At 41.3% G+C, this 25819-nt stretch overlaps 1 protein-coding gene across 1 annotated transcript in view; it reads left to right on the forward strand.

The window, feature by feature from the left end:
- Positions 1-18323: 18323 nt before the first annotated feature.
- The window catches only part of foxh1 (forkhead box H1), a 28891-nt gene continuing 21395 nt past the window's right edge, over positions 18324-25819 (forward strand). The window contains exons 1-4 of the mRNA XM_069915701.1: positions 18324-18455; positions 19464-19530; positions 21059-21606; positions 21689-21793. Of these exons, the coding sequence (XP_069771802.1) occupies positions 18324-18455; positions 19464-19530; positions 21059-21606; positions 21689-21793 (852 nt within the window). The remainder of the gene's footprint in view (positions 18456-19463; positions 19531-21058; positions 21607-21688; positions 21794-25819) is intronic.

Consider the following 25819-nt stretch of genomic DNA (forward strand, 5'->3'; position numbering starts at 1 on the left):
TATCATACCTTTCCTATGTAAAGTACACTGATCTACTGCATCACTCCAGCATTGTATTTTCACTTTAATCATGGTGTGTGCAGACTTTTCTGTCTTACTCCTAGCTTTTCTGAAGAGTTAGTCCAGTTTTAAACCCTTGGGCAATATGTCTGCATATTGTTTAATAATATTCTCTTTGATGCAATGAATACATGTTGTCCTATCTAATTTGTTTGGACTGTGAGAATTAACTATTGGAGATCAGGTCAGGAATACCAGAACGTTCAGTCACTGTCTTCATGGCTGAATTTTCAGTATTAATTACTGCATTTTAATGTCACCACTGAAATGTATGAAGGAATTGCCACAATTCCAGTTTGCTACTCACTGACAAGTTGAATGCTCTGATCACTGGCAAATCAAGATTTAGACATATACATAAAGACTGAACATTTAAACTTTGGACAATAAGTTATGAAAGAGCTGAACACTAAAATGAGTCCAAGCCTGTAGGCTGGGAAAGAGAAAATGCTAACATAATAAAACTGTGAACCCATTCAACTGTAAATCATTATATTGCTTGCTTTCAGCGATTAGCAAAAGTACCTTTGGATCTCAGTCAAATTTCTTTCCATTTGGTTTTAGTCAGATACATTATTCTGTTTGGTTATTTTTCAACAAGGAGGCTGACTCTTATCACTTCCAGTTTGTTCTCTCTTAAACAACACTGACAGCAAAGCAAAGGATTTCATTTTGAAAATCTTCACTCAGCAAAAAGCAGTGAATTCTGTGTGCCATAGACAACTGTTCCTTATGAGTCAGATGGGTTCAGGCAACAGCAGGGCTTCCTCAAGGATAGCAGAATGTAACCATGACCAGGAATTTACCTGTAGAAAAAAATGAATAGAATTTTTCAGGGGTGAGGTTCCACATCCAACTGAGACCCTATAAGGAGGACGTAACTGATATTATTTGGTAAGAGGAGGTTTATTATATTAATGCATGTTTTCCAGTGCCTAGCTAATGATTTCATCTTGATTAATATGCCAAAGTCAGGGCTTTCAAAAAGAACTAAATAAGTCCTTGTCAATGTGTTACGAATTAATAAAATCTTATTAGAACTAACAAAAGAACAGCGATGGAAAATTCACCAGACAATGGTAAATTCAAAATAATAGTTTTCATTAAATGATTAATAACATAACATTCTTACTTAAATATATCTTAAAACCTCACTATGCACAAATGTAAATGTGTGCGTGTGATGAAATTGAAGCCATTACAGTTTAAACATAATTCTGAAAAAGTCAATTTTAAAGTCCAGTTTGAAATATCTTGTTGAACTTGAGGATCCTTTTCAAATCGCAGTTAAGAAGTAATTATGAAGCATTTTTAAGCATTATATCTTCAGATCTCTTTAAACTCACAAGTCTCTTCATGAACTGTCTTTCAGAGAGATATTCATCAAACAGGTGTGACCATCTTCTGGACACAAATGAGGCTGCCTCTCTTCTTAAAAGTTGGAAGTGGTCTTTCTTATTTAAGAGCCACTTATGTTGTGTATCTCCTATATTAAGGATAATTCAATGCGGAACAGCATCTCCCTCTCTTTCTAGAGATTACTGTCCAAATCCTGTCTTTCCAGGATGTCAAATTTCTTCAGTCTCCTCAAATGACTTCTGACCTCATCTCTGTTCCAAGAGGCTTAAGTGGTTTATGATTCTGGGAAGTCTGATGACCACAAACAGAAGCCTGTTTTTGTTTAAACAGAAGGCCTCCTTCAACAATTCTTTTTGAGTACTTGAATGCTTCACTTTTTAATAAAACAAACACTCCATTGTTCTTCACTTCTATTATGGTTCTGTTTTCCAGACACCACGACTCCAACTAAACTCTTTCTCTTAATGGAATGGCGTTTCTGCAAATGTGCTGTGAGCTGTGACCTGTGTGTGACTCTGATTCTAGCCCAGAATTCCATCATTAGAAATATTTTTAAATCTATTTCTTACTTTACTAAGAAATATATATCTTATAGCTAAAAATTTTAACTTTAAAGATTAACACAAATCCATTACAAATGACAGGGTGGTACACCAATCATGGACTGTCTACACCACTGCAAATCACTCTTTTTACACTCGCATTACTGTGAATATTTATAATCTATCTTATGTACTTAACAGCTTAATTTTTTTTACCTTTAATTCAATTAATTTACTATTATAGTTTTTCACAGATTGTACAAAGTTTATAACAATAAACTCATTATCATTATATCTCAGATCTACACTAACAGACTATTTTGTTTTACATTATCTACTTTTTGTGGACAGGTTTCCTTTTGCTTGAAATTTATCAATGCTGCCTTGCACAGAATAGTTGTTATATTTTCTTGCAACCATGAGTTGCCAGAAACGAGAGTTGTGGTTCCCTTTAACATTGAAGGTCATATATTGATCAAGATTTTTAATTGTGAGATTGATGGAATATTGTTGATGGATTTCTGTGTGTAAATCTTCACTATTATCAGGTTAAGCACAGGGTTCTCTGTTAATCTATTGCCTGGTTATTCAGATGCAATTTCTGCAGTCACCTCTTTTGGGGCATACTGCTACAAACAACCCCCTATTAGTTACAGGGCAATGTTCCTGACAGAGGTTCGTCAAATCATGAGAGCCATATATAGGCCAGACAATTAGAATCTTTTTCCCAGGATTAAAATGTCGAATACTAGAGGACATGCATCTAAGATAAGGGAGGGAAGGAGATGTGCAAGGCAAGACTATCGGCATGGACTAGAGGGGCGAATGGCTTTTTTTCCATTCTGTAGCGTTCTATGATTCTAAGATTTTACAGAGAGTGGTAGGTGCCTAGTACAGGACAGTGGTGGAAGTAAAAATGATAGTACATAGTATATAAGAGGCTTTTAGATAGACATGAATATGCAGGGAATAAAGGGATATATACAAGCAGCACAGATTTCGTTTTATTTGGGATCATATTGAGCAGAGACATTGTGGGCTGAAGATCCTATTCCTGTTCTATACTGTTCTATGCTTTATGTTGTTACTGAATGAAAGGATGCTGTAATATCTGGAAGGGATGATAGCGTCCTTCCAGTGGGTCCAAAATCACTAGTGAAGAACAGTGCCCTCAAGAGGCATATTGTTCAAGCACAAAGTCAATGGAGAACCTATGGAGCAATGAGTTTCCAGGAAGACCATGTAAATACATAAGCCTTGTCTATGAATGATTTACTTTTGACATGCTGGCAATTTCCCGTGCTGGCTTGGTCTTTTTTGTGGAATAAAAGAAAGAGTAAATGCAGTAATTGGTCCTTGAATATGGCAACACGGCGACTGACCTGGATCAAAGAGAAGCAATCTGAGACAGGAGATCATAATCTGCAGCTTGGAACTATTTTGAGGCTGCTATTCATTGCCTCATTTGCCAAGCTGCTATTCATTGACCTGCTCAGCGCTTAATACAATCATTCCCCAGAGGCTGGTGGAGAAGCTGTCTTCGCTGGAACTCAACACCCCTCTCTATAATTGGATCCTAGACATCCTAATGGAGAGACTACAGACTGTTCAGGTCAGTGGCAGAAGGTTGAGCACCGTCACACTGAGCACTGGCGCACCTCAGGGCTGTGTGCTCAGACCACACCTCTTCACCTACTGATCCACCTCCAACAGTGTCATCACCTTTGCAGATAATACAACAGTAGTTGGCCTCATCAGGTAACAATGATGAGTCAATCTACAGAGAACAGGTAGAAAATCTTGTGACATTGTATAAGAATAACAACCTGAGACTCAATGTGGACAAGATAAAAGAGATAACTGTGGACTTCAGGAGGACCAGGGACAACCACGCTCCACTACACATTAATAGGTCTGTAGCGGAGAGAGTGGAGAGCACCAAGTTTCTCAGAGTCCATTTAACAAGTGACCTATCCTGGACACACAACATCCCCTCACTTGTCAGTAAGGCACAACAGCGACTTCATATCCTGAGAAGACTGAGGCAGACAAGACTATCGGCCACCACTATGTCAACAGGAGCTACCATAATTTCTGCAGGAGCTTTATCAAGAGAGTTTTGGCCAGCTGCATCACAATGTGGCACAGTTGCAGCAGAGAAGTGGATTAGAGGTCATTCCACAGGACCATAAAAGTGGCAGAGAGGATCACTGGAGTCTCTCACCCCCCCCCCCCCACCCCCCCACCAACGACATGATCTACCAGAATTGTTGTCTGAAGAGGGTGCGCAAAATCATTGAGGACCCCTTCCACCCTGCCGACAGCATCTTTCAGCTGCTCCCTTCGGACAAGAAACACAGGAAGAGCCAGCACCACCAGGCTGAGGAACAGCTTCTTCCCACAGACAGTGAGAATGCTGAACAATCAAGGGAACTGCTCGCACTAACCATCCAAGACTCTCATTTGTACAAAACAATATTTGTTTATTAATTTGTATCGATAAAGTACTTGTCCTGCATATGTATTGTTTGTCCATATGTGTTTTATTTCTAGTTGTGTGCCTGAATGTTTCTCACCCAGGACCAGAGAATGCTATGTTGCCAGGTTGTACTTGTACAATCAGATTTCAATAAACTTGACTTACTTTGTGAGAAGTTTGAGGAGAATTTGAATGGTACCACAGACTCTTGAAAATTTCTACAGGTATACTGTTGAGAGCATTCAGACTGATTCCATCACTGTCTGATATAGAGGTGCCAATGCACAGGACAGGAAAATAAATTCAGTAAGTTTTGAACTCAACCAGTGCCATCATGGGCAACAGTCTTCACTCCATCAAGGACATCTACAAAAGGCAGTCTCAAGAAAGCAGCCTCTATCCTCAGGGACTCTCACCACTTAGGCAATGCCCTCTTCACACTGCTACCATTGAGAAAGAGGTGCAGGAATCTGGAAGATGAACACCCAGTGGCATAAGGAAAGCTTCTTATACCTTCAGATTAGATTTATGAATGGACGATGAACAACAGACATTACCTAACTTTCTATATTTTGCACTAATATATTTATTTTTTAATTTAAATATATAACAATATTAGCATCTGAAATACTACCCAAAATGAAGAATTTTGTGACATTCTAGATCTGAGTCATGGAAGAAATGTTGTATGGCTGCAATTGTTGTAGGAGATCACAGTTCTCAGTGGGAACTTAGTCTAGTTTGAATGTTGGCTCTTTAAATAGCACAAGTTTTAATAGAAATTGTTGGGGGAAAATAACTTCGCTGAGGACAGGAGAAATTCAGGAATACTAGAGTATGACAAATATGGTGCCATGATTTAAAAAGGACTGTAAGGATAATCTGGGTAACTACAGACCTGTTAGACTGGCGTCAATGGTCTGGAAATTGATAAAGAGGATGCTGAGAGATAGAATCCATAAACCTTACGATGGCAAGGGAAAAATTAAGAGGAGCCAACATGGATTTATGTGTGGGAAATAACTTCCCATGAACTAGATGGAGTTTTTTTGAAGAGGTGACAATAAGAGCAGACAAGGCCAAGGCAGTTGAAGTTATTTAATAATTATAATGATTATGTTTATTGTCAAATACATTGTACAATGTAAATCTACACCAACACTCTGTGGATTTTAGTAAAGCATTGATAAAGGTCACATGATAGGTTCGTTTGGAAGGTTGGGGCGCACAGGACAGGAGGCAAGTAGCCAACTATCTAAAAATATTGGCCCGGTGACAGGAGTCAGAGAGCAATTGTAGAGGGCAGATTTTCAGACTGGAGAACCATGACCTCCAGGGAACAGTACTCTGATCCTTCTGTGTTTTTTAATGTATGTAAATGATTTGGACAAGGACGATGGTGGCAAAGTGAGTAAGTTTGCCTGCTGACATGAAAATACTATATGTGGCCATGGTGGACAGTGAAGAAGGTTCTCTGGGTTTGTAATAAGGTCAAGAGCAGATGGAGACCTGGACTAAGGAATGGCAGATGCAGTTCAACTCAGAAAGTGCAATGGGGTAAATCAAACCAGAGCAGGACACATTCTGTTAACAGCAGTGCCCTCAAGGCTATGGAGCTGAGGAACCCAGGGTGCAGGTCTTTGAAGATGGCAGCACAGGTAGACAGTAATGAAGAGAACATTTTGGACATTTGCCTTCATCAGACCCTACTCTTAGTTACAAGCTAATAAAAGTGTTTGTTCTTCCTCCAGTCATGAGAGCTTTTATTCATGCTACTATCAGCCCCTCAATGCCCAGTGATAGAAGGACTCCAGGAATCTTTTATTACAGTCCATAAAGTCATGGTGTTTAGATAAGGTTAATAGTGGCTGTTTAGTATACCCGGAGAATCTAAGTTGAGAGGGCAAAACTATAAGGTGAGGAGACAGGATTTAGAATGAAAGTGTGAGGACAGTTCTTCACTCAGAGGGTGGTGGGCATATGGAATAAGCTGCCAAACAAAGTGGTAGAGGCAAGTACATCAGCTTCCTTTAAGAAACACTTGGCTAATTACATGGATTGGAGAGGCGTGGGCGCACTGTGGGAAAGTGGGACTATAGCATGAGAACACGTTGCTTGACCTGGACACGTTGGGACTGTCAGCCAGTTTCCATGCTGTAAGGCTCTTACTCAATTTGTCTAAAACTGATTTTCAGACCAGTAAGTTTGACAATCTCATTGAAAACCTATTTTGCATGTGGCACTATTTGGTTCATATCACGTGCAACAAATTTTGGTGGGAGAATGAATGTGCTAAACTAAACAGAAATATTGCCAAAATGTCAGGAATTTCATAAGACACTTGGAAATGTGTGCAAGGTTGGTCTGTTCTCGGTTGCCAATTTCTAAATGCTAAGGATTTTTTTATCTTGAGTTATTCAAAAGAATTTTTAGGCCAAATTCTGCACTGTCTCCCAACTCCACACTATTTGCTGATAATTCTTTGTGGAAGCTCCTCCTGCCATTCTTCACCCTTTCTTGCTCATACCTTTGAAGGACTCAGGCACAAAACTTCGGTAATATATCTTCCAATGGATGCTGTGAGACCAGCTGAGTTCCTCCAGCATTTCTGTGTTCTTTAGTTCATAAAGTTGGCTTTCTTCTTTTCCTTGGACAACCCTTTAGATTTGGATGACTTCCTTCCTCTCTATTTCTGTGGGTTATGAAGTACTGATGAGGGATTTTCAATTTCTGGCACAGGAGTGGCAGAAGATGCTTCACAGAATGGTTTGAAGGTAGTAAGTTTCTTCCATTGTTTCTTTTGGCCTTCTGTATGATCCTACAGGTGCTCAGTGCCACTGCAGACAAATTAGGTGCAGGAGAATTCCTTTCTGCCCATTGAGTCAATCTTGATCACAGTTGAATGTGCACAGTCTTGAACTTGCTTCCTCCAATTTTAACTGCCAAAATCCTGATGATGCATCTAACTTTATGAAAATATTTGCATTTGCAAACTGTCATATCATTTCTTCATGCATTGGAAGCTTAAAGTGTACTCTCTTTATTGCTCTATTTAGATTTCTTGGATCCAGGCAAATTCTAAGCTTTCCATTCTTTTTGTCCACAACAATGAGTGAACTCACCCACTCCATTGGCTCATCTATCTTCTGAACCATGTTCAGGCTTTCCAACCTGTCCAACTCTGCCTTTAGTTGCTTTTGAAGTGCAAATGGAACTTTTCTGCATGGATGTATTATCGGTGGCACACGTTTATTCACTCTGATTGTGTGTTCCCCTGGAAGGCAGCCTAAACCCTGAAATAGGTCATTGTACTCTTTCATGAGTTCATCATAGACTGTCTCTCCTTCACTTTCCACAATGAGGACTCTTTTTACCAGGTTCAGTTTCTCATAGGCTGTTAAATCTAGTATGGCCTGTACATCCTTTGGTACCATGATTAATGTTAGTATGTGCTCTTTGTCCTTGTGTTTCACTTTGAATATGCATTCTCCTTGCACTGGTATATCAGTACCTGAATATCCTGTCACCTTCACTTTTTTTCCATAAATCTTTGGTCTCTGATATTACATTAATTTGTGTTCCAGTATTCAATTTAACTGAAGTGTATATGTCATTCACTTTTAATCTCAACATCCATTCTCTGTTTTCTTTCTGGCTTTCAGTCATAACATCTACATAGAATTCCTTTATCTCCCTTTCATCTACTGCATGAACCTTGCTTTGTTGCACTTGGTTCCTATAGCAACGGGTATAATGGTTGCTTTTGTGGCACTTATAGCATGTTTTACCATATGCTGGACACTTTTTTGGAAGGTGCTGTGTACCACTTTCAATTGTCCCTTTCATTTTTGTTCACTGGCCATGCCTCTCTTTCCACTTAGGCGCTCTTTTTGTTAAATGGTTTATGTCTATTCTTGCTCATTGCATCCATGTTACAGCTAGTTTCACCGAACAGCCCTTTTGCTTGCAATTTTACAGTTTATGCAGCTCTACAGAGGGCTATGGCTTTTTCTAGGTCTAAATTTTGCTCTCTTAGCAGTCTTTCCCTTACACTATTATCTGGATAGACACAAGTCTGTCTTTTATTAGTGAGCTGGTCAGTCTACCAAATTCATATGTTTTGCTTCTGTTTCTCAATTCAGTCACATACTGATCAATACTTTCTTCTGTTTTCTGTATACATGTGAAAAATCTGTGCCTCTCAAACGTCACATTATGTTTAGGTATGCAGTATGCCTCAAACTTTTCCATTATTTTTTCCAGTTTCATTTTGTCTCCTTCAGCAACAAATGTGAAATTATTATACACCTCCAGGGCTTCATCACCCACAATATATAAGAAACTGGCACTTTCATTTTATCACTTTTCTTGTCAGCTCCAAATGCCATTAAATACAATCAAAATTTCTGTTTAAATCTTTTCCAATTTTCAGCCACATTACCTGTCAACTAAAGTTTCACTGATGGATTTAATCCTTGCATTTTTCTCTTTGTTAGCTTCTCTTCACTGATCAGTTGCTGACTTTACATTTTACCTTTTAAAGTATTTCCTTTTAATTTCCTTCATCCCACTTCTAACACCATGTTTCATCTTCTATTCGTACGTGTGAGTTCTTAGTCAACGCATGGATGAAGGAAAAGGTACTTTACTCTAAAGTTATTGTAAACAGCACCATGAGGCATGCCATGAGGCTGCAAGCCTCCATTGCAGCTCAAACATGCTTCAGTCTCCTGCTCTCCATCAGCCTCCTGCTGGCAGTCAAGTCTAATCAAACGGGAGCTATAATCAGGCCTTGCTAGTAGCCATGCAAGCATGATCACTATCATTACAACAAACCGCCAGATTCTAACCCAATCACTGGTGCTGTAATAGCGTTGCATGAACCCCCTACACTAACCATGCCACCTCAAATTATTTGCATAACTCAGGGGCTCCATCTGCTTGCTGTTGTCCATCACTTGCTATATCTTGCCAACAAGCAAAGGACCCACTTATTCCTACTCTCAATTCCTGTCAATCTTCTCTTTATGCCAATGTGTCACCTCCTAAGCATGAGCTTTTATGTTCTGCAATAACATTTGGATATTGCACCTCATCAAATAACTTCTGTAAACCCATGTACATATTTATTCAAAGCATGTTACTTCTTCAAAGAACTGCATTAGATTGTTCAAACATGATTTGGATTCACAAAACCATGTTGACTTTGCCTGATCACCTTGAATGTTTCTAAGTGGCCTGTTTCAACATCTATAGCAATAATAGCTTCTAATGTTTTTTGCTCTGACAGATGTTAAACTAACTAGTCTATTGTTTCCTGCTTTCTGCCTCCGTTTCATTTTAAATGAAAGAATTACATTTGCCTTTTTCCAATCTGATGAAACCTTCCTCAAGTCTAGGGAATTTCATAAAATTGTACCCAAAGCAACGACTACCTCGGTGACCACTTTGTTTAATGCACTCAGATCATCAAAATTTGTCGGCTCTCAGGCTCTTCAACAACTTGAGTAAAAACACGAAACTCCGCAGACATGGTGGTTAAAGTAAAAAAACAAGGCTGGAGAAACTCAGCAGGTCAAACAGCATTGATTCAGACTTGAGCTGCTGAGTTTCTCGAGCATTGCTCTCGAATAACTTACTCAGCATCACTTCCAAGTGAATGTAATTACTCCAAGTTCCTCTCTCCTTCCCAAGTCCTGATTTACAGCTATTTCTGAGCTGTTGTTTCTTGCAAACCACCTGTTTAATTCATCTATCGTTCCCTTGTTTTCTATTATTAAATTCCCCAGCCTCACTTTCTATCAGATCACTGTCACTTTGATAACTCTTTTCCTTTTTAAGTGTGCACAGAACCAATTGCCAACCATGCTATATGACTGGCTGACTTTGTCTCATTCTCTGATTTTCATTTCCTTATTAATCTTTTACTCATTCTTCTTTTTAAAGTATTTTTATTGAAATTTACAATTAGAGAAATTAAGCTGTACAGTTATATTTTATGATACAATTGCAGAAGAAAAATAAGATTTAAAAAACCATATGGTCAAAACCAAATTTAGCAATGTTATTAAAAAAACCTAACATGTGGATATCAATTGACGACAACTCGGAAACGGCCAACATGGCATCGAAGTTTAGATCAGTATTAAATCTTTAGATTATGGTAATGGTCTATGAAAGGACCACATGTTTTTAAGAAATTAGTGCTTGAATCTTTAATGGCATATCTGATTTTTTTTTCTAAACTTAAACAGGACATATAATTTAACCATTGTATATATGTGTAGGTGGAGTATTATCTTTCCATTTGATCAATATTGCATGTCTGTCTAACAATGAAGTAAGAGACAAAATTCAGCTTTGAGATGAAGTCAATAGAACATCATGATCATCAGATAATCCAAAACAGAGTAATGAAAGGGCAAGGTTCCAATTTAACCTTAAGAATCACTGATAGTGTGTGAAAAATATCTTTTCAATATTTTTCTAGAGTAAGGCAAAACCAAAACACGTGAACCAAGGAAGCATTTGTCACATAGATTCATGTCAGAATAAAAATTAGCAAATTTAGCTTTAGATAAATATACTCTAAGGACATCTTTAAATTGCAATAAACAACCTTGTGCACAAAGAAAGGTAGTATTAATCAAATTACAAATGGAATCCCAAACCTCATCAGAAAATTAAAGATTCAAATCCTGTTCCCAATCACTTTTGATCTTAACTAATGAGGCTGTTCTTAAATCAAATAAAATATTATAAATAAGAAATAGCAAACCTTTGTGAGAAAGTTGAAAATCCAAAAGTAAATCAAGAATATTCACCTCAGAAATTTATGGAAAATTGGGAATCTGAGATTGAACAAAATCTTTTAATCATTCTTTGCTCTTTACATTTTTACCCATCTTCTGACCAATAGACCCAAAGACACAGGACTACAAATGCTAGATTCTGGAGCTAAAAATAAACTGCTGGCGGAATTCAACAGGTCAAACAGTATCTGTGGAGGTAAGGGAACGGTCAATGTTTCAGCTCAGGGCCCTGCATCAGGACTAAGAACGTAGAGGGAAGATAGCCAGTGTGTAGAAGTCAGAGGGAGGGGAGAGGCAGAGGCTGGTAGGTGATGGGTGGAAACATAAAAGAAATGATATTCAAAAATGCTTTTTCTCAACCAGCCAAACACTGCACCAGAAATAACAGGGAATTTCATCATTTTGCATCACTACCTTTATTGACTGGTGGATCCTGAGAAGGCAAACATCTTCAAGGTTCTCACTGTGGACCTTTACTAACAGGGCATTGTGTTGTGCAATGAGGACTGGTTGGTGAAATTCCTATGTTTTATGGATTCTTCTTAAGCATCAGTAAACTACTCAACAATAACTATAAGACCAAAAGACATAGGAGCAGAAATAGGCTATTCAGCCCATTGAGTCTACCCTGCCATTTAATCATATCCCCATTCAGCCCCACTGCCTGACCTTCACCCCATAATCTTTGATGCCCTGGTTAATCAAGAAGCTATCAATCTGTTTTAAATAGCTACAATGGCATCAAATTCCACCCTCAAGCTGAAAAAAATTCCTACGCATTTATGTTCTGAGCAGATGGCCTTCAATCCTGAACTTGTGTCCTCTTGTTCTAGAGCTATGGGAAACAACCTTTCTACATCTACTCTGTCCATGCCCTGTCAATATTTGAAATGTTTCAATGAAATCCCTCCTCATTCTCCAGGCCAAGAGCTGTCAAACGCTCCTCATATGATAACTTGGAGCATGGCCCCTGAATATAAGCATAAGTAGATGATGTCTGCATACTGCAGCTTCATGACCAATGTTCAAGTGACCTAGATCCTGAGATGGAGATGTCAGAGGCTATGTCGTTTAATATTTGTTTTGTGGATTCACTGCAAACTAATGAAAGTTTATTTTATATGTAAATTTCTATATTTTGGTAATAGAATTAGAGCAGTAACATTGCTCAAATTAACCCACTGGGGTTTGATATGTAGGTTTACATGCCTTCATGTAATTATATATTTGCTACAGGAGACATCAGCGACCATGATTTAAGTAGAAGAAAAATCAATATTAAAGTTTGCTGATTAGCCTCGCTAACATGGAAAAAAACAGCCCACTAAAAGTGCTGAGTCTCGTTCTTTGTAATGCGTTGAAGGGTCACAGACTCAATGATCTCTTTCCACAGAGTTGCCTCAGTGCTGAAACTTTCCAGCATTTTCTGTTTTGTTTCAGCCAGCATTGAGCTTTGCTTTATTCACATTTGCAGAGGCTACAGATATTTTCAAGGCATTTTAAAACTGTTAAACTTTAAAGTTTTGCATTTTTTTTTTAAATTTCTCTTAATCAGTCCTTTCCTCCTTTTCTTCCCTTTATTGTGTCTGCTTTGAAAATGAACATCTCACTCCCCTGTACTTCCACTTCTCACACCAGCTTCTTCCATGGTGCACTCATCCACAGGAACTGCTCTTCTGAGTACTCTCTTCAACAGGATTTCAACAATCCTAATTCCCTTGCATGTCTCACTTTCACCTGCTCGTAGCCAAAAATTAAGTTGTCCCCAGACCAACTGCAAAATAAACCTTTGATGTTCCAGCTGCTTGGGGGTTTTGGCACAATGTAAGAGACCTTGCCCCCCCCCCCTCCGCCCCCCCCACCCCATCTTGTGGTCCTTTCCTGCAAGCGCAGAAATTAAATTAAATCAGAGAAACACAAGATCAAGATTATTGTCATCTGATTGCACAAGTACAACCCAATGAAACAGTGTTCTCTGGTCCTCAGTGCAAAATACATAGACACACATCCAGCATAACGCACATGCAGACAAACAATATATAGGACAAGTAAAAACACAATCCTGGAGAAACTCAGCTGGTCAAACAGTGTACTTACATAGCAAAGATAAAGGACCATGCTTTGGTGAAGGGCCTTCCTGACAAGTGAGGAGATGTGTGTCCTACAGATGGACTATGGATGCTGAAATCTTAGGGAATGAGTTTTTAAATATGATTTTATTTGTTATCAAATGCTCAGTACAAGCGAGAAGTGTTCTTTTGTAAACAGACTAACATGTTGTCTCTTTATCTCTAACATTCATACAGTCGTTTAAAGAGCACCATTTACAGAGCATTGGAGGAGATGAAGACTCAATGGGTCAGGCATCATCTATGGAGAGAAATGGTCAGTCAATGTTTCAGGTCCAGTTTAAAGTGGGAAGGGGAATTAGTAAAGCAGAAGAGGGTGGGAAGATAATAGAGGCCCAAGGGGTGATAGGATACTGGACACATGAAGGTGGGAGTGGTGCAGAGAAGGAGTTCTTGTTTTTCACTCAAACCCACCCAGTGTCTCCTCTTGCCCCTCCCAGACCCCAGCCTTTTCATGCTTGCTATCTCCCCTTCCCACTCAGCAGGTTAAGCAACATCAGTGGGGGGAAAAAAAGAATGGCTGATACTTTGGGTCAGAAACCTTTCACAAAGACCAGGCTAAAATGATGAAGTTCATCTAAAGGTTATGGAAGGCTTGTTCAAAGAAGCAGCACCAGGCATGACAAGCTTCAGTGGTTTAAGACCATCCATAACTTCCCAGAGCAGGCACTGTGAGCCCAGGGAGAGCACAAAGACATGAAATGCAACCACAGCTGCCAAAGATGTCGCTTCTGACTCTGCTGCCTGGTCATGGTCAGAACCCAGAGTCTTATTCCCACCAGTCCACCTCCGACACCTTCTACAACTTGCTCAATTTTTCTAACTCCATCTCAGATAGGTAATTGCAGGTTCACAGATTCCCACTGCACCAACACCCAGACAGAAAAAGAATTGTTTTCCGTGTGTTCACCTTCTGTCAAGTTTGATAGGACAATCTCCACTAGTCTCATACCTCCAATGAGTTGCTGGTACCATTCACACCTTCTTTGATTTTCCCTTTTCAACACTGGTGAGCTTGAGCCCCTTCCCAGAGCACTAATGGGTCTTTTGTTTGGGTGGGAATATTTTTGACAACTTACTTTGTCGTCAAAGTAAATATGTTTTGCGTATTACTCAGAGATGCTGGAATCTTGAGTAGGCAATAGCAAGACTGCATCCAAGGCTAGAAATGACCAGAGGACATTTCAAGGTGGCGACCCCTTATCGAGATAGATTGTTTACTTTACACATTATTTCTTTATTACACCTGAGAAGTTTGTGTTTAGTCCTTGTACAAGTTCTCCTTGATTCCACTATGTGTCAGAATAAGAATCTGAATTTATTGTCATGAACAAGTCATCAAATTTGGTGTTTGGAGACCACATCAATAGTGCAACCATTCATATAAACCACTTAGTCAAGGATAATCACTCCCTTTAAATAAATCTAACAATAAAGAACCCTACTGTTATTAAACTGTTTCCATGATAAGAGACCCATTCTGACCATTGTCCTTTCCCAGACCAAGCTCATTGGCTGACCCCTGCACCATCAGACACTGCAACTGGCAGGCCTTTTCTAGAAGTGCTCAGTACTCTATGCAGCCACCCCTCTAATTGTGTCTTGCAGGAGGTAGATATCCCACACAAAATATTCAAGTCACTCTAACTATTAGGTTTAACGTGACCTCTAGTATCTACATTTATCCTTGCATCAAATCTCCCATCTATCTGCTTCTGCAGCTAAGCAAAATCTGCTAGAGGATCTCAACGAGACGACAGCATCAGTGAGAGAAAAAGGAATGGTCTGTAGCGGACCGAGCGACCGTGCAGTTAGACGGGCCGATTCACTGCCCCAGTCGGCCGACTGAAGATGGCGTGGGTCTCCACTCCCAAGGTGAAGCCTGCAGTTGACGCCATGTGTTGCCCAGGGGAATTCCCCACTTCCAGGTGGCATACCGCCAGCCAGAGACTGACGTCGCAACGCACAGACATCACTTCCAGAAGCCGGCACAAATGTCACCAGAAGTGAGTGTTCCCTGAGGTGCAGCATGAGGAATTCAAATAGTTACTAGTTCACCCTCACACCGTGTGGACATCTTTTTATTCTGTAGCACTGCCATAGCAGATGCTACAGTGGTGACCCCGACAGTTCCACTGTTTTGAAACCCCCATCGAGCGTGACGGAATCCAGGTTACTGCTACCATTACAGTCACAGAGGCTGTTAGAGGGAAGGATTTTCCCAACCTACACAGATCACAAACCACTCACCTATGCACTCAGCAAGGTCTCAGACCCATGGTCAGCAAGGCAGCAGCGTCACCTCTCCTACATGTTGGAGTATACCACAGATATTCGTCACGTCACAGGCAAGTCCAACATGGTGGCCGACGCATCATCCAGACTCACGATTGCCATAACCTCAGGAGGGGCTCGACATCGCCCAGCTGGCCAAGGACCAGGTGGAGGACGCGGATGTCCAGGCCTCCGGGACTGCCATTACCATCCTGAAGGTCAACAACTTCTGCCCCTCACCAGGAGGCCTGTCCCTACTGTGCGACATATCCACAGGATTCCCCAGACCCGTCCTACCTACAACTGGTGACGGCGGGTTTTTGACTAGATCCACGGTCTGTCCCACCCCTCCATAAAGTCCACTGTCCGCCTGTTGTCTGATAAGTTTGTGTGGTATGGCCTCTGCCAAGACATGACCCTGTGGGCTAAAACCTGTTTGTAGTGCCAATGCACCAAGATACACAGACACACCAAAGCTCCACTCCAGACTTTTGAACCGGCACAGCGCTGGTTTGAGCACGTGCACATAGACATTGTCAGCCCACTCCCCATGAGCCAGGGTACGTGGTATCTGTTCACAACAATTGGCCATTTTACCCGCTGGCTGGAAGCCATACCCCTACTCACGTGCTACACAGAGACGTGCCCCAGAGCTTTATTATCCAATTGGGTCGCGTGGTTCGGAGTCCCGACCCACATTATCTTAGACTGAGGGGTGCAGATCACTTCGTGGCTCTGGACGAACCTAACTAGGTTCTGTGGCAGCAAATTACACAACACCACAGCCTATCATCCTCAGGCAAATGGCCTGGTTGAGCGTTTCCACTGCCACCTTAAGGCAACTCTGAAATCTGACTACAAGTCCCAAACTGAGTGGACGAGCTCCCATGGGTGCACTTAGACATCTGTACACCACTAAAGGAAGATCTACCAGCTTCTTCCACTGAGATGGTGTACAGTTTCCCACTTACCATCCCAGGGAACATTCACTTCAACACCCCCCCCCCCCCGCCCACAGCCCAGCTCCTTGGACATCCTCCAGAGGTTGAGGGTGCAAGCGAGTAAACAGGCATCTCTGCCACAGTCCCGACATGGCTCTCTAACCTACCACATCCCCGCAGACCTACAGTCCAATGACTACATCTTCTTGCGGAGAGGACAACAAGGAATGCCCCTACAGTGGCACTACAAAGGCTTATTCAAGGTGCTGCAGAGAAATGGTGTCATGTTTACACTGGGCATTGGCGGCCAACAAGACAGATTCACAATCGACCGCCTCAGGGCAACGCACCTGGATTCAGACCTTCTGGTCAGGTTAGGCACAGAAGCCGACCACCCAGAGACTCTAAATAACCTCCTCAGCAGGCGGCGGCGATTCGGGGGGAGGAGGCGCGGTGGTGTAACAGGCTGAGCCACCATGCGGTTAGACGAGCTGAATCGTTGCCCCAGTTGGCAGACTCAAGATGGTGTGGTCCCCCTTCACTCCCGAGGAGAAGCCCATGATTGACGCCATGTGTTGCCCAGGGGAACTCCCCGCTCTGGGTGGCGTTCTGCTGGCCAGAGAGTGACGCTGCGACATGCCGACGTCACTTCTGGAATCTGGCGCAGACGTCACCGGACTGGGTGTTCCCTTACGCACAGCGCGAGGAATTCAAATAATAAAGTCAGTTACTGGTTCACCCTCGCACTGTCAAAGGACCTCTTTTTATTCTGTAGCACTGCCGTAGCAGACACTACAGGTCAACATTTCAGGCTGGGACCCTTCATCGAGGCTTTCTTGGTGAAAGGCTCTGGCATAAAAATGCAGTTTATTTTTTGTACTACTAATTAGTGGCAATTCTGCTGTGCCCGCAGGGAAAAGGAATCTCAGGGTTGTATGTGATGTCATGTATGTGCTCTGACAATAAATCTGAAATCTAAAATCTAAAACATTATTCATCTCTGATGATATATTGAGTTCATTGCTGTATGCGTTGAACAATGTACACATGTACCAAGATTCTTACTTGTAACTGAATTCTGATGCTGCCCAACCCACTGAGTTCCTCCATCTGATTGTTTTTTTAGCTTCAGATTCCAACATCTGTGGTCTGTGTGTTTCTGGTTCAGTATATTATTATCTTTGGGACCTTGCAGTGAACAAATTGTCTTTACAGAAGATTTTTCAGCACCCTGAAGTGGGTAAAACTCCTGAAAAAAAGCAGGAAATACTTCTGCTATTTATTCATGGTCTTCTTATCACAATTTTCAAGCAATGAGAGCTTCCTTCAACCGCAGAACAGATTGTCCTCAGACAAAATCATTGAAATTTCCACCTGCCAATGGCTTAAGGGCTCCCCCTATAGTCACAATTCTGTGTATCAGGAGGCATAATGGATTGATGAAAACTGCAAAGAATCTAAGGAAAATGAGGCTGTGTTGGGGTTGTTTCGTTGGGATACAGAGTGGGGATTTGATTCAGAGTATAAAATTATGAAGGATTAGTCAATTGGAAGGAGCTATTTCCCTTAGCAGAGGAAACATAAATACAGAAAGAAATTACAATGCATCAGTTCTTTTAATTTTAAAAGAACTGATGTAAAGATTAGAGGAGACTGAGAATTTTCATCTGGAAGGAGGTAGGAGTTTGGAACATGCAAACAAGGGTTAAGAAGTAGAAGTCCAGGAGATGAACCTCCAGGAAGGTGACCACAACAGCAGACCAGCGAGGGGCTCAGTGGCTGAAAGACTCACAGAAGCTGCAGACTGCTGGAGACTGGTTCATGGGAAACAGGATTCAGGATTCGAGAGGGTGCTGAAGGCAAGATGGGCTCTTGAAGGGTCTCGGGTGCTGAAACCTTCCTGATGATATTGGAACTGGGACTTGGGCTGCCAACGAATTATACAAGTCTTGTGTGGCTGCAGAGGTTGTGTGAGTGCTGGGGGAGGGGGGGATGAGAGGTTTGAGGGTGATAGGGGAAATCCACCGACACTCAGTGTCTTGAAAGGGACTCTGTTGTTTCTCCTCTTATTGTTAAGGGTGCTGGGCAATGCTCTTGGCCTTTATGGCAGACAAAAGTTTAAGTATATCATGTATATATAACATTTTTTGTATTATTACATGATAATAAAAGGAACCTTTGAACTTTTAACCTTTGAATTCATAGTCTGAGAGAACAGAAACTCTCATCAGTGGTGGGAAGGGAAGGTGGAGTGAGGTCAGGGGTTGCAAAGGAGGACTAAACAGAAGAAAATAGCTCCATTTAAGGCAGTAGAGTCGTGTGAGATTTTGGAGATAACCATTGGCGGAGTTTATACTTGAAATAATAAACTATTAAACTAAAAATAAATTTTGAAAATGGAGGGAAGACAGATTTGAAAGCAACAAAATAAGAAAAAAACCCAGAAAATTATGGCAAAACAAAAGAGAAAAAAAGGGATAAGAACATGTAGAAGTTTAGCCTTTTACAGTATTATAGAACATCCAAAGAATTAAGGACTTTGTCGCAGGAGGGGAAGGCAGAGAATGGAGCAAAAAGTAAAAATGAGTGAGACAATAGGCCTTTCCAAGCAAGGAAAATGCTCGACTCTAAAGGTGGAGGTTCTCCTCCCTTACGCCTAGAAGCTTACCTTTCTGAATGCACCGTGGCCAGCTCCGAGGAGCCAAATCCAACCCTTCTCGGAGAAGGATAATTGATGGTGCGCTGCGATCTGCCACCTGGCTTGAATGTAAAGCCACTGCAGTCGGCTGGTTAGGGGTGGGCTGATGACACCTTCAGCCTGTGACCTCTCTCCCCATTCACCCCTCTCCCTTCATGATCCCCTCAAGGCAGGGGCAGCAGGCGGGAGTAATCAAGGCAGTGGAGGCTCGTGTGAGCCATCAGGGGGCGGCCGGTGTAGGCTGTGACAGCCTCACCAGGCCGCTTTGGCCTTCAGGGCTGCTCTCTGTGGCTCAAAATGCGGCAGAGCAATGGCTGTCTCCCCTACCTCTCATTCCCCAAGCAGCTGGAACTGTTCTGGGAAACACAGAGTGGTTCCAGCTGCATGGGGGATTATGGGTAGGGAAGACAGCCGTTGCTCTTCCACATATTTATGACGGGTGGCACTACAGCACCATTCACCCTGCCTCCATCGGATCCGGAGGGCACTATGAGGTTCCTCTCAACATGAATGCAACACTGGAGCAACCTTACAACCAACTGAAAAACCTCACAAAGATTAGCATATACAGAGCCGTTGTCATACCCACACTCCTGTTCGGCTCCGAATCATGGGTCCTCTACCGGCATCACGTACGGCTCCTAGAACGCTTCCACCAGCGTTGTCTCCGCTCCATCCTCAACATTCATTGGAGCGACTTCATCACCAACATCTCGAGATGGCAGAGGCCGACAGCATTGAATCCACGCTGCTGAAGATCCAACTGCGCTGGGTAGGTCACGTCTCCAGAATGGAGGACCATCGCCTTCCCAAGATCGTGTTATATGGTGAGCTCTCCACTGACCACCGAGACAGAGTGCACCAAAGAAGTGGTACAAGGACTGCCTAAAGAAATCTCTTGGTGCCTGCCACATTGACCACCGCCAGTGGGCTGATATCGCCTCAAACCGTGCATCTTGGCGCCTCACAGTTCGGCGGGCAGCAACCTCCTTTGAAGAAGACTGCAGAGCTCACCTCACTGACAAAAGACAAAGGAGGAAAAACCCAACATCCAACCCCAACCAACCAATTTTCCCTTGCAACCGCTGCAACCGTGTCTGCCTGTCCCGCATCGGACTTGTCAGCCACAAACGAGCCTGCAGCTGATGTGGACATTACCCCTCCATAAATCTTCGTCCGCGAAGCCAAGCCAAAGAGGGAAGATAAAAGGCAAATGTTAAGTTTTCCATCCGCACTTGTAGCCAGCCTTCAGGTGGAGGCCTGGTATGAAATGCCCAAATGATTAATAAAAGAAGAACTAGGAACAGATTCAAGGGGAGTGAAACCACATTTTAATTCCCCCAAATCAAGATAAAAGATTTAAAAAAGATAAGATTTAAAGGGATGGTCTCTGGAGGAGAGAAAGGTCAAAGAAACAGTAGTTGGGCAACATGTATATTTTTGAGTCAAAGAGGCGTTCATCATTTTTGTTGGGAATTCATTGTTTTTGGTGAAGCTATTTTTGTGTTTTGTTTATTATTAGAGCAACCTCTCTACCCCTTTAAAATGAGGAAAACAAATTTTATCTGAAAATAGTAAAGAATTCTAGTTAACTTATTTAAAGTCATAATTAAGAATGCATTATTTGGTTAAAAAAAGACTGAAGAGGACACAATTATGTGAAGCTCATTAACTCTATTAGGTTACCAAACTCTGCTATTCTTTAAGATCCCACTGCTGTATTAATTGACTAATCCCCATGTGTTAAGACTGATAACACTTAAGATCATCATGCAAATGTTGATTGTCTTCTAAGAAAACAACTCTGGCAGCAGTCTATTGGTGTGGCTCTCCTAGTATTGATCAGCATGAGAATGAGCTGGGAAGCAGACGGATATGGGATGTTTCCAGCCCCGTCTCCAGCATCAGACAGAAACAATGTTCACCCTCCAAAGCAAGAATGGGGCAATACATTGGCTTTCCCTCTCCCTCCTGCCAAAGCTTCTCTGCTTGACTTCAAGCAACTGTGCTCTCCTAATCAGAGGGATTTTTCATCCCAAAGTCTGCATTTGGAAAGTCTGACCAACGCTCCAACGATGGAACCATTCTCTGATGCTGCCATCAGTAATATCAATGGCCCTTCAAGTCTGGTGCAGGAGAAAGTGGACACCAACTCTGCAGAGGACTGTGATGAAGAAAAACTAGGAGATGAGGCTGCACAACCTGTGAAGAAAAAGAACTACCAAAGATACCCTAAACCACCATATACATACCTTGCTCTCATCACCATTGCGATCCTTAATTCTCCAGAAAAGAGACTGAAGTTATCCCAGGTATGTTTGGAACCACCTCATTTTAATTACTTTAAATACTGAGGGAATCTGACTAGTTTCTAAATGTGACATTTTTTTACAGATTCTCCATGAAATCAGTGTCATGTTTCCATTTTTCAAAGGGCATTACAAAGGCTGGAAAGATTCTGTCAGGCACAACTTGTCTCTAAATGATTGCTTTATCAAAGTAAGTCTCCTTCTAACTATTTGTGGTGATTGCAGCCATACTGTAAAAGAGGTCTGAAGCCAGTGATTGATTGAAAGAACTTTGTTTGTCCTTGGTGCATAGAAACAAGGTTGGTTTCATGTTGGTTGTGCTTTTACTGTAAAGGTGTTAAGAGTCACTATGTGTGGTCTTTCTCTTCTATGAATATTGGAACTGTGTATAAAAATCAGCATTAGAAATTTCTCTCATGCTTTTTACTTTACAGAGTGGTGAATCTTGTACAAGAAATTGTCAGTAATGATCAGATGGGGATAATCTTTGGGGAAAGTTTCTGACTTATAGCAGAGACATGAAGATGGATGATAAAATTTCCCTGGAATTTCTGTCGTTCTGATTTGTGAAAATTGTAGGGCAGCTGATGCACAATTTAAATCTTTAAATAAAGTAGATCTATTGATACCTTCCACATGTTTGCTGTGCATATTTGGGGAGTGCCATGGGTGGGGAGGGGGGGTAGGTGTGAATTACCATTCTCTGTGTTGTTTCATTAAATTCTTTAATTTTGCAAGTTTTGTAGATTTTATTGCATGGGTGAAATCTTTAACTTTATATATTTAATAGAAGATATACTAAGAAAAGTTGGATATTTCTGAATTGGACCTGAAGTTTGCAATTGTTCTATTCATGATCCTTGCATGAATACACAGTAGTTGGTGCTCAGTACCAGTAGTGTGATTCATTAGTTGCAGTGCATGGTTCGGACTGAGTTTTGAGTGGATTCTTGGAATACAAATAACAGATTGATCATCATGAATTATGCATTTGTGGCCCTGGGGTGAAGCAAGAAAGACTGCAGACACTGATTGTAGTTCAAAAACAGAAATGCTGGAGGAACTCCTGAGACTAGTTTAATTGTAATTTCAAAATGGGAAATCTGTCCTGGAAAACCCTGTGAGCTTAATCAAATTGAAAACTGTGGCAACTTCCCTCAGACCACCTCAACATATGTTGATCAGATGCTGAAGCTTGTTCCTTCATCCCTCCCAATAAATTAGATTGCTTTTTCACCTCCCTCTTACCATGACCTACCTAATTTTTTTTCTCACATTCCATGTATGTCCTTTTGATCTGCAGGATTTTGCAGTAGCAGGCTTTTGCGAGGGTCGGAGAAAGAGATGGCATATTGCTAATGTAATGCACCAAGAATTATGAGCAGCACAAAGTTAGTGCTGGAAGCTGGTTTAAAAAACAAATAAACACATGGACGTTAGAAAAAGAGAGTTATGGGCATTGAGGTTGGGAAGGGGTAGATTAATATTGGGATATGTTTATACAGACCGGCACCACATTGTGTGAGCCGAAGAACCTGTGCTGCACTGTATATGTATGAGGCAAGTTCTTTCCACTGAGTGGTAGGTGCCTGTAACATGCTGCCAGAGCAGATGGTACAGATAGATACAATAGTAATTTTAACAAGTAACAGACAGACCCATGAACAAACCGGGAATAGAGAAATATAAATATGGACCATGTATGTGTAGGCAGATGGGATTAGTTTGAATTGGCATCATGGTCAGAAGATCCTGTTCCTGAGCTGACCTGCTCAATGTTCTGTGTTTAAATACTGAGAGATTTCCAAAATTGAGTACAGGTAAGAAAAGCCCCCCCAAAAATGGATTGTTAAACATCTGAAAGAGTAAATCATGAAACTCAGGTTGGCCTGAGAAACAGATTTAAATGTTTAAAGTTGATGACATTTCTCACAGCCATTTCTCAGCAGAATATTCCCAGCGCTTCCTGTATTTGTTTGGTTTGCATGCTTCTTTAGCCCAATTGCATGTACCACTCTAAAAGGATGAAAACCACCTTCTTTATCAAAAATCTTCAATATATTCCACTTGCATTAACCTACCAATGCAACTACAATTTTCCCTCTGGTGTAAAAAGAAGCCACAGTGCATTTTCTGTCAGGACATACCAGTGAAGAAGAGATGGAATTGAATTCAGAATTCTGATATGAAATGGTTTCCTTTGTCCTCTGGTGTAAATTCCTTGTGCACAGCACACACCCGCAGATTCCTTGCATTCAAACTTGCTTATAATCATTCATTGTTTAACTTTTAACTTCATGACCCTTAACACTCACAGTCTGTGCTCTTCATTTGAATTCCCCCACAATCACTCAACTGCTGATCGGCAGTAACCTTGCCAGAAGTCAGTGTCTGGTTTGTTTAGCAAAAGTCTACGAATTGTTTTTTTTAATTGTATAGCTAGATATGGTTTGGTATAATTTTTTTGTTTCATAAAATTTTAATATCCAGTGGATTGAATCGGGTATCATTAATAGCAGTGCCACACAAAATTTGCATAGCACTTTTAAGTTTGAAGTTGGAGAGAGAGCATGACACTTTGCAGAAGTCTGACTTGAATGCCCTTCCAAGTAAAAGTTAAAGAATGATCTAACTGATCATTTGATGAATGGTTAATATTCAATCAGTACCGAGTAAAATTGTTATTAACTTGTAAAATGTTTGTTTTCGTTCTTTATTGCATTGCTGAGAGCCTTATTAAATCAGAAGTTTGTTGTCCAAAGTATTTAACTATTCATGTTGACATTCTAACCAAGCAGGAACTTTGGTGTACAGTACTCCAATCCAGAGCTGCAGTTCCAGATACAACTTATTATAGTTACCAACTTTTCTTTCTCTGGGAACATTACATGGGGAATGAGATCACCTTTTTCACAAATGAGGTGTAGAGTTCCTCTGTCAAGAAGTTCCCAGTCAATTCCAAGGACTTGACCACAAAATTCTACTTCAATTCCCCAGAGCAACTCTAAGGGTGTGATGCATTGTTACAGGTGCCTTTTGCTCATTTCGGGTGCTGGACAGATAGGAGTGAAAGATCCCATGATCCCATTCAAAAATGGGGTAAATTCTCTCTCCTGCTTCACTTAGAATTTTCAATATTAAGTGCAAATTGACGGATGTTTCCTATGCCAGAGTTGACTGCATTTCAAAAGAACTTAATTGACTGTAAAGAGCTTTGGCATGGCCCGAGGCCTTGAATGGATCTCTATAATTGCAAGTCTTTCATTCTTTTCACACAATTTGACTGGGATTTCTGAAACCCTTTCCCCCTCACCCCATGCCCCAGTGGAATTCTCTTCTTGATTTACAGATCAGCATGGTATCAAGCCTTTCCAGCCTGCACAGACCAAATACACCCATGTCTCCAATTAACTTCCTAACCTGTGTATCTTGGAATGTGGGATGAAGCCAGAGCACATGGTGGAACAGGCTAACTGTTCACAGGGAGAATGGGCAATTTAAAACTCAATCCTTGGTTCTGTAATCTTCTTTGGCTTGGCTTCGCGGACGAAGATTTATGGAGGGGGTAAAAGTCCATGTCAGCTGCAGGCTCGTTTGTGGCTGACAAGTCCGATGCGGGACAGGCAGACACGGTTGCAGCGGCTGCAGGGGAAAATTGGTTGGTTGGGGTTGGGTGTTGGGTTTTTCCTCCTTTGCCTTTTGTCAGTGAGGTGGGCTCTGCGGTCTTCTTCAAAGGAGGTTGTTGCCCGCCAAACTGTGAGGTGCCAAGATGCACGGTTTGAGGCGATATCAGCCCACTGGCGGTGGTCAATGTGGCAAGCATTACACTAACCACAATGGTAAGAATGCTGTCATTCAAAATGACTGGAGTTTGGAGCATGTTTATTTTTTCTTTTAAAAATGTGGTCTATGGTATGGCATTATTTTTGTATTGTAGAAAATATTATAGAAAATATCATCAACCTTGTATTTACAAGGAACATGGGCATGTTTAGTGATCAAGTTATAGACCACAGAAATGATGTCCATGACACTTACTGTAGCTGCCTATATCAATCACATTTAGGGGATCTGTTATCTTCTGTGCCTTGCCAATCCAAGTATTTGACGATGCTTGTCAAATATCATGAGACTATCTTTTTTCACTACTGAGCAGTGCTTTACAGAATCCAATTACACTGCACAACAAATGTTTTCAAAAGGTTTCTTTCCTGAA

Source organism: Narcine bancroftii, chromosome 2 (genome assembly GCF_036971445.1).
Source record: "Narcine bancroftii isolate sNarBan1 chromosome 2, sNarBan1.hap1, whole genome shotgun sequence".
In the NCBI taxonomy this organism is placed as follows: domain Eukaryota; kingdom Metazoa; phylum Chordata; class Chondrichthyes; order Torpediniformes; family Narcinidae; genus Narcine; species Narcine bancroftii.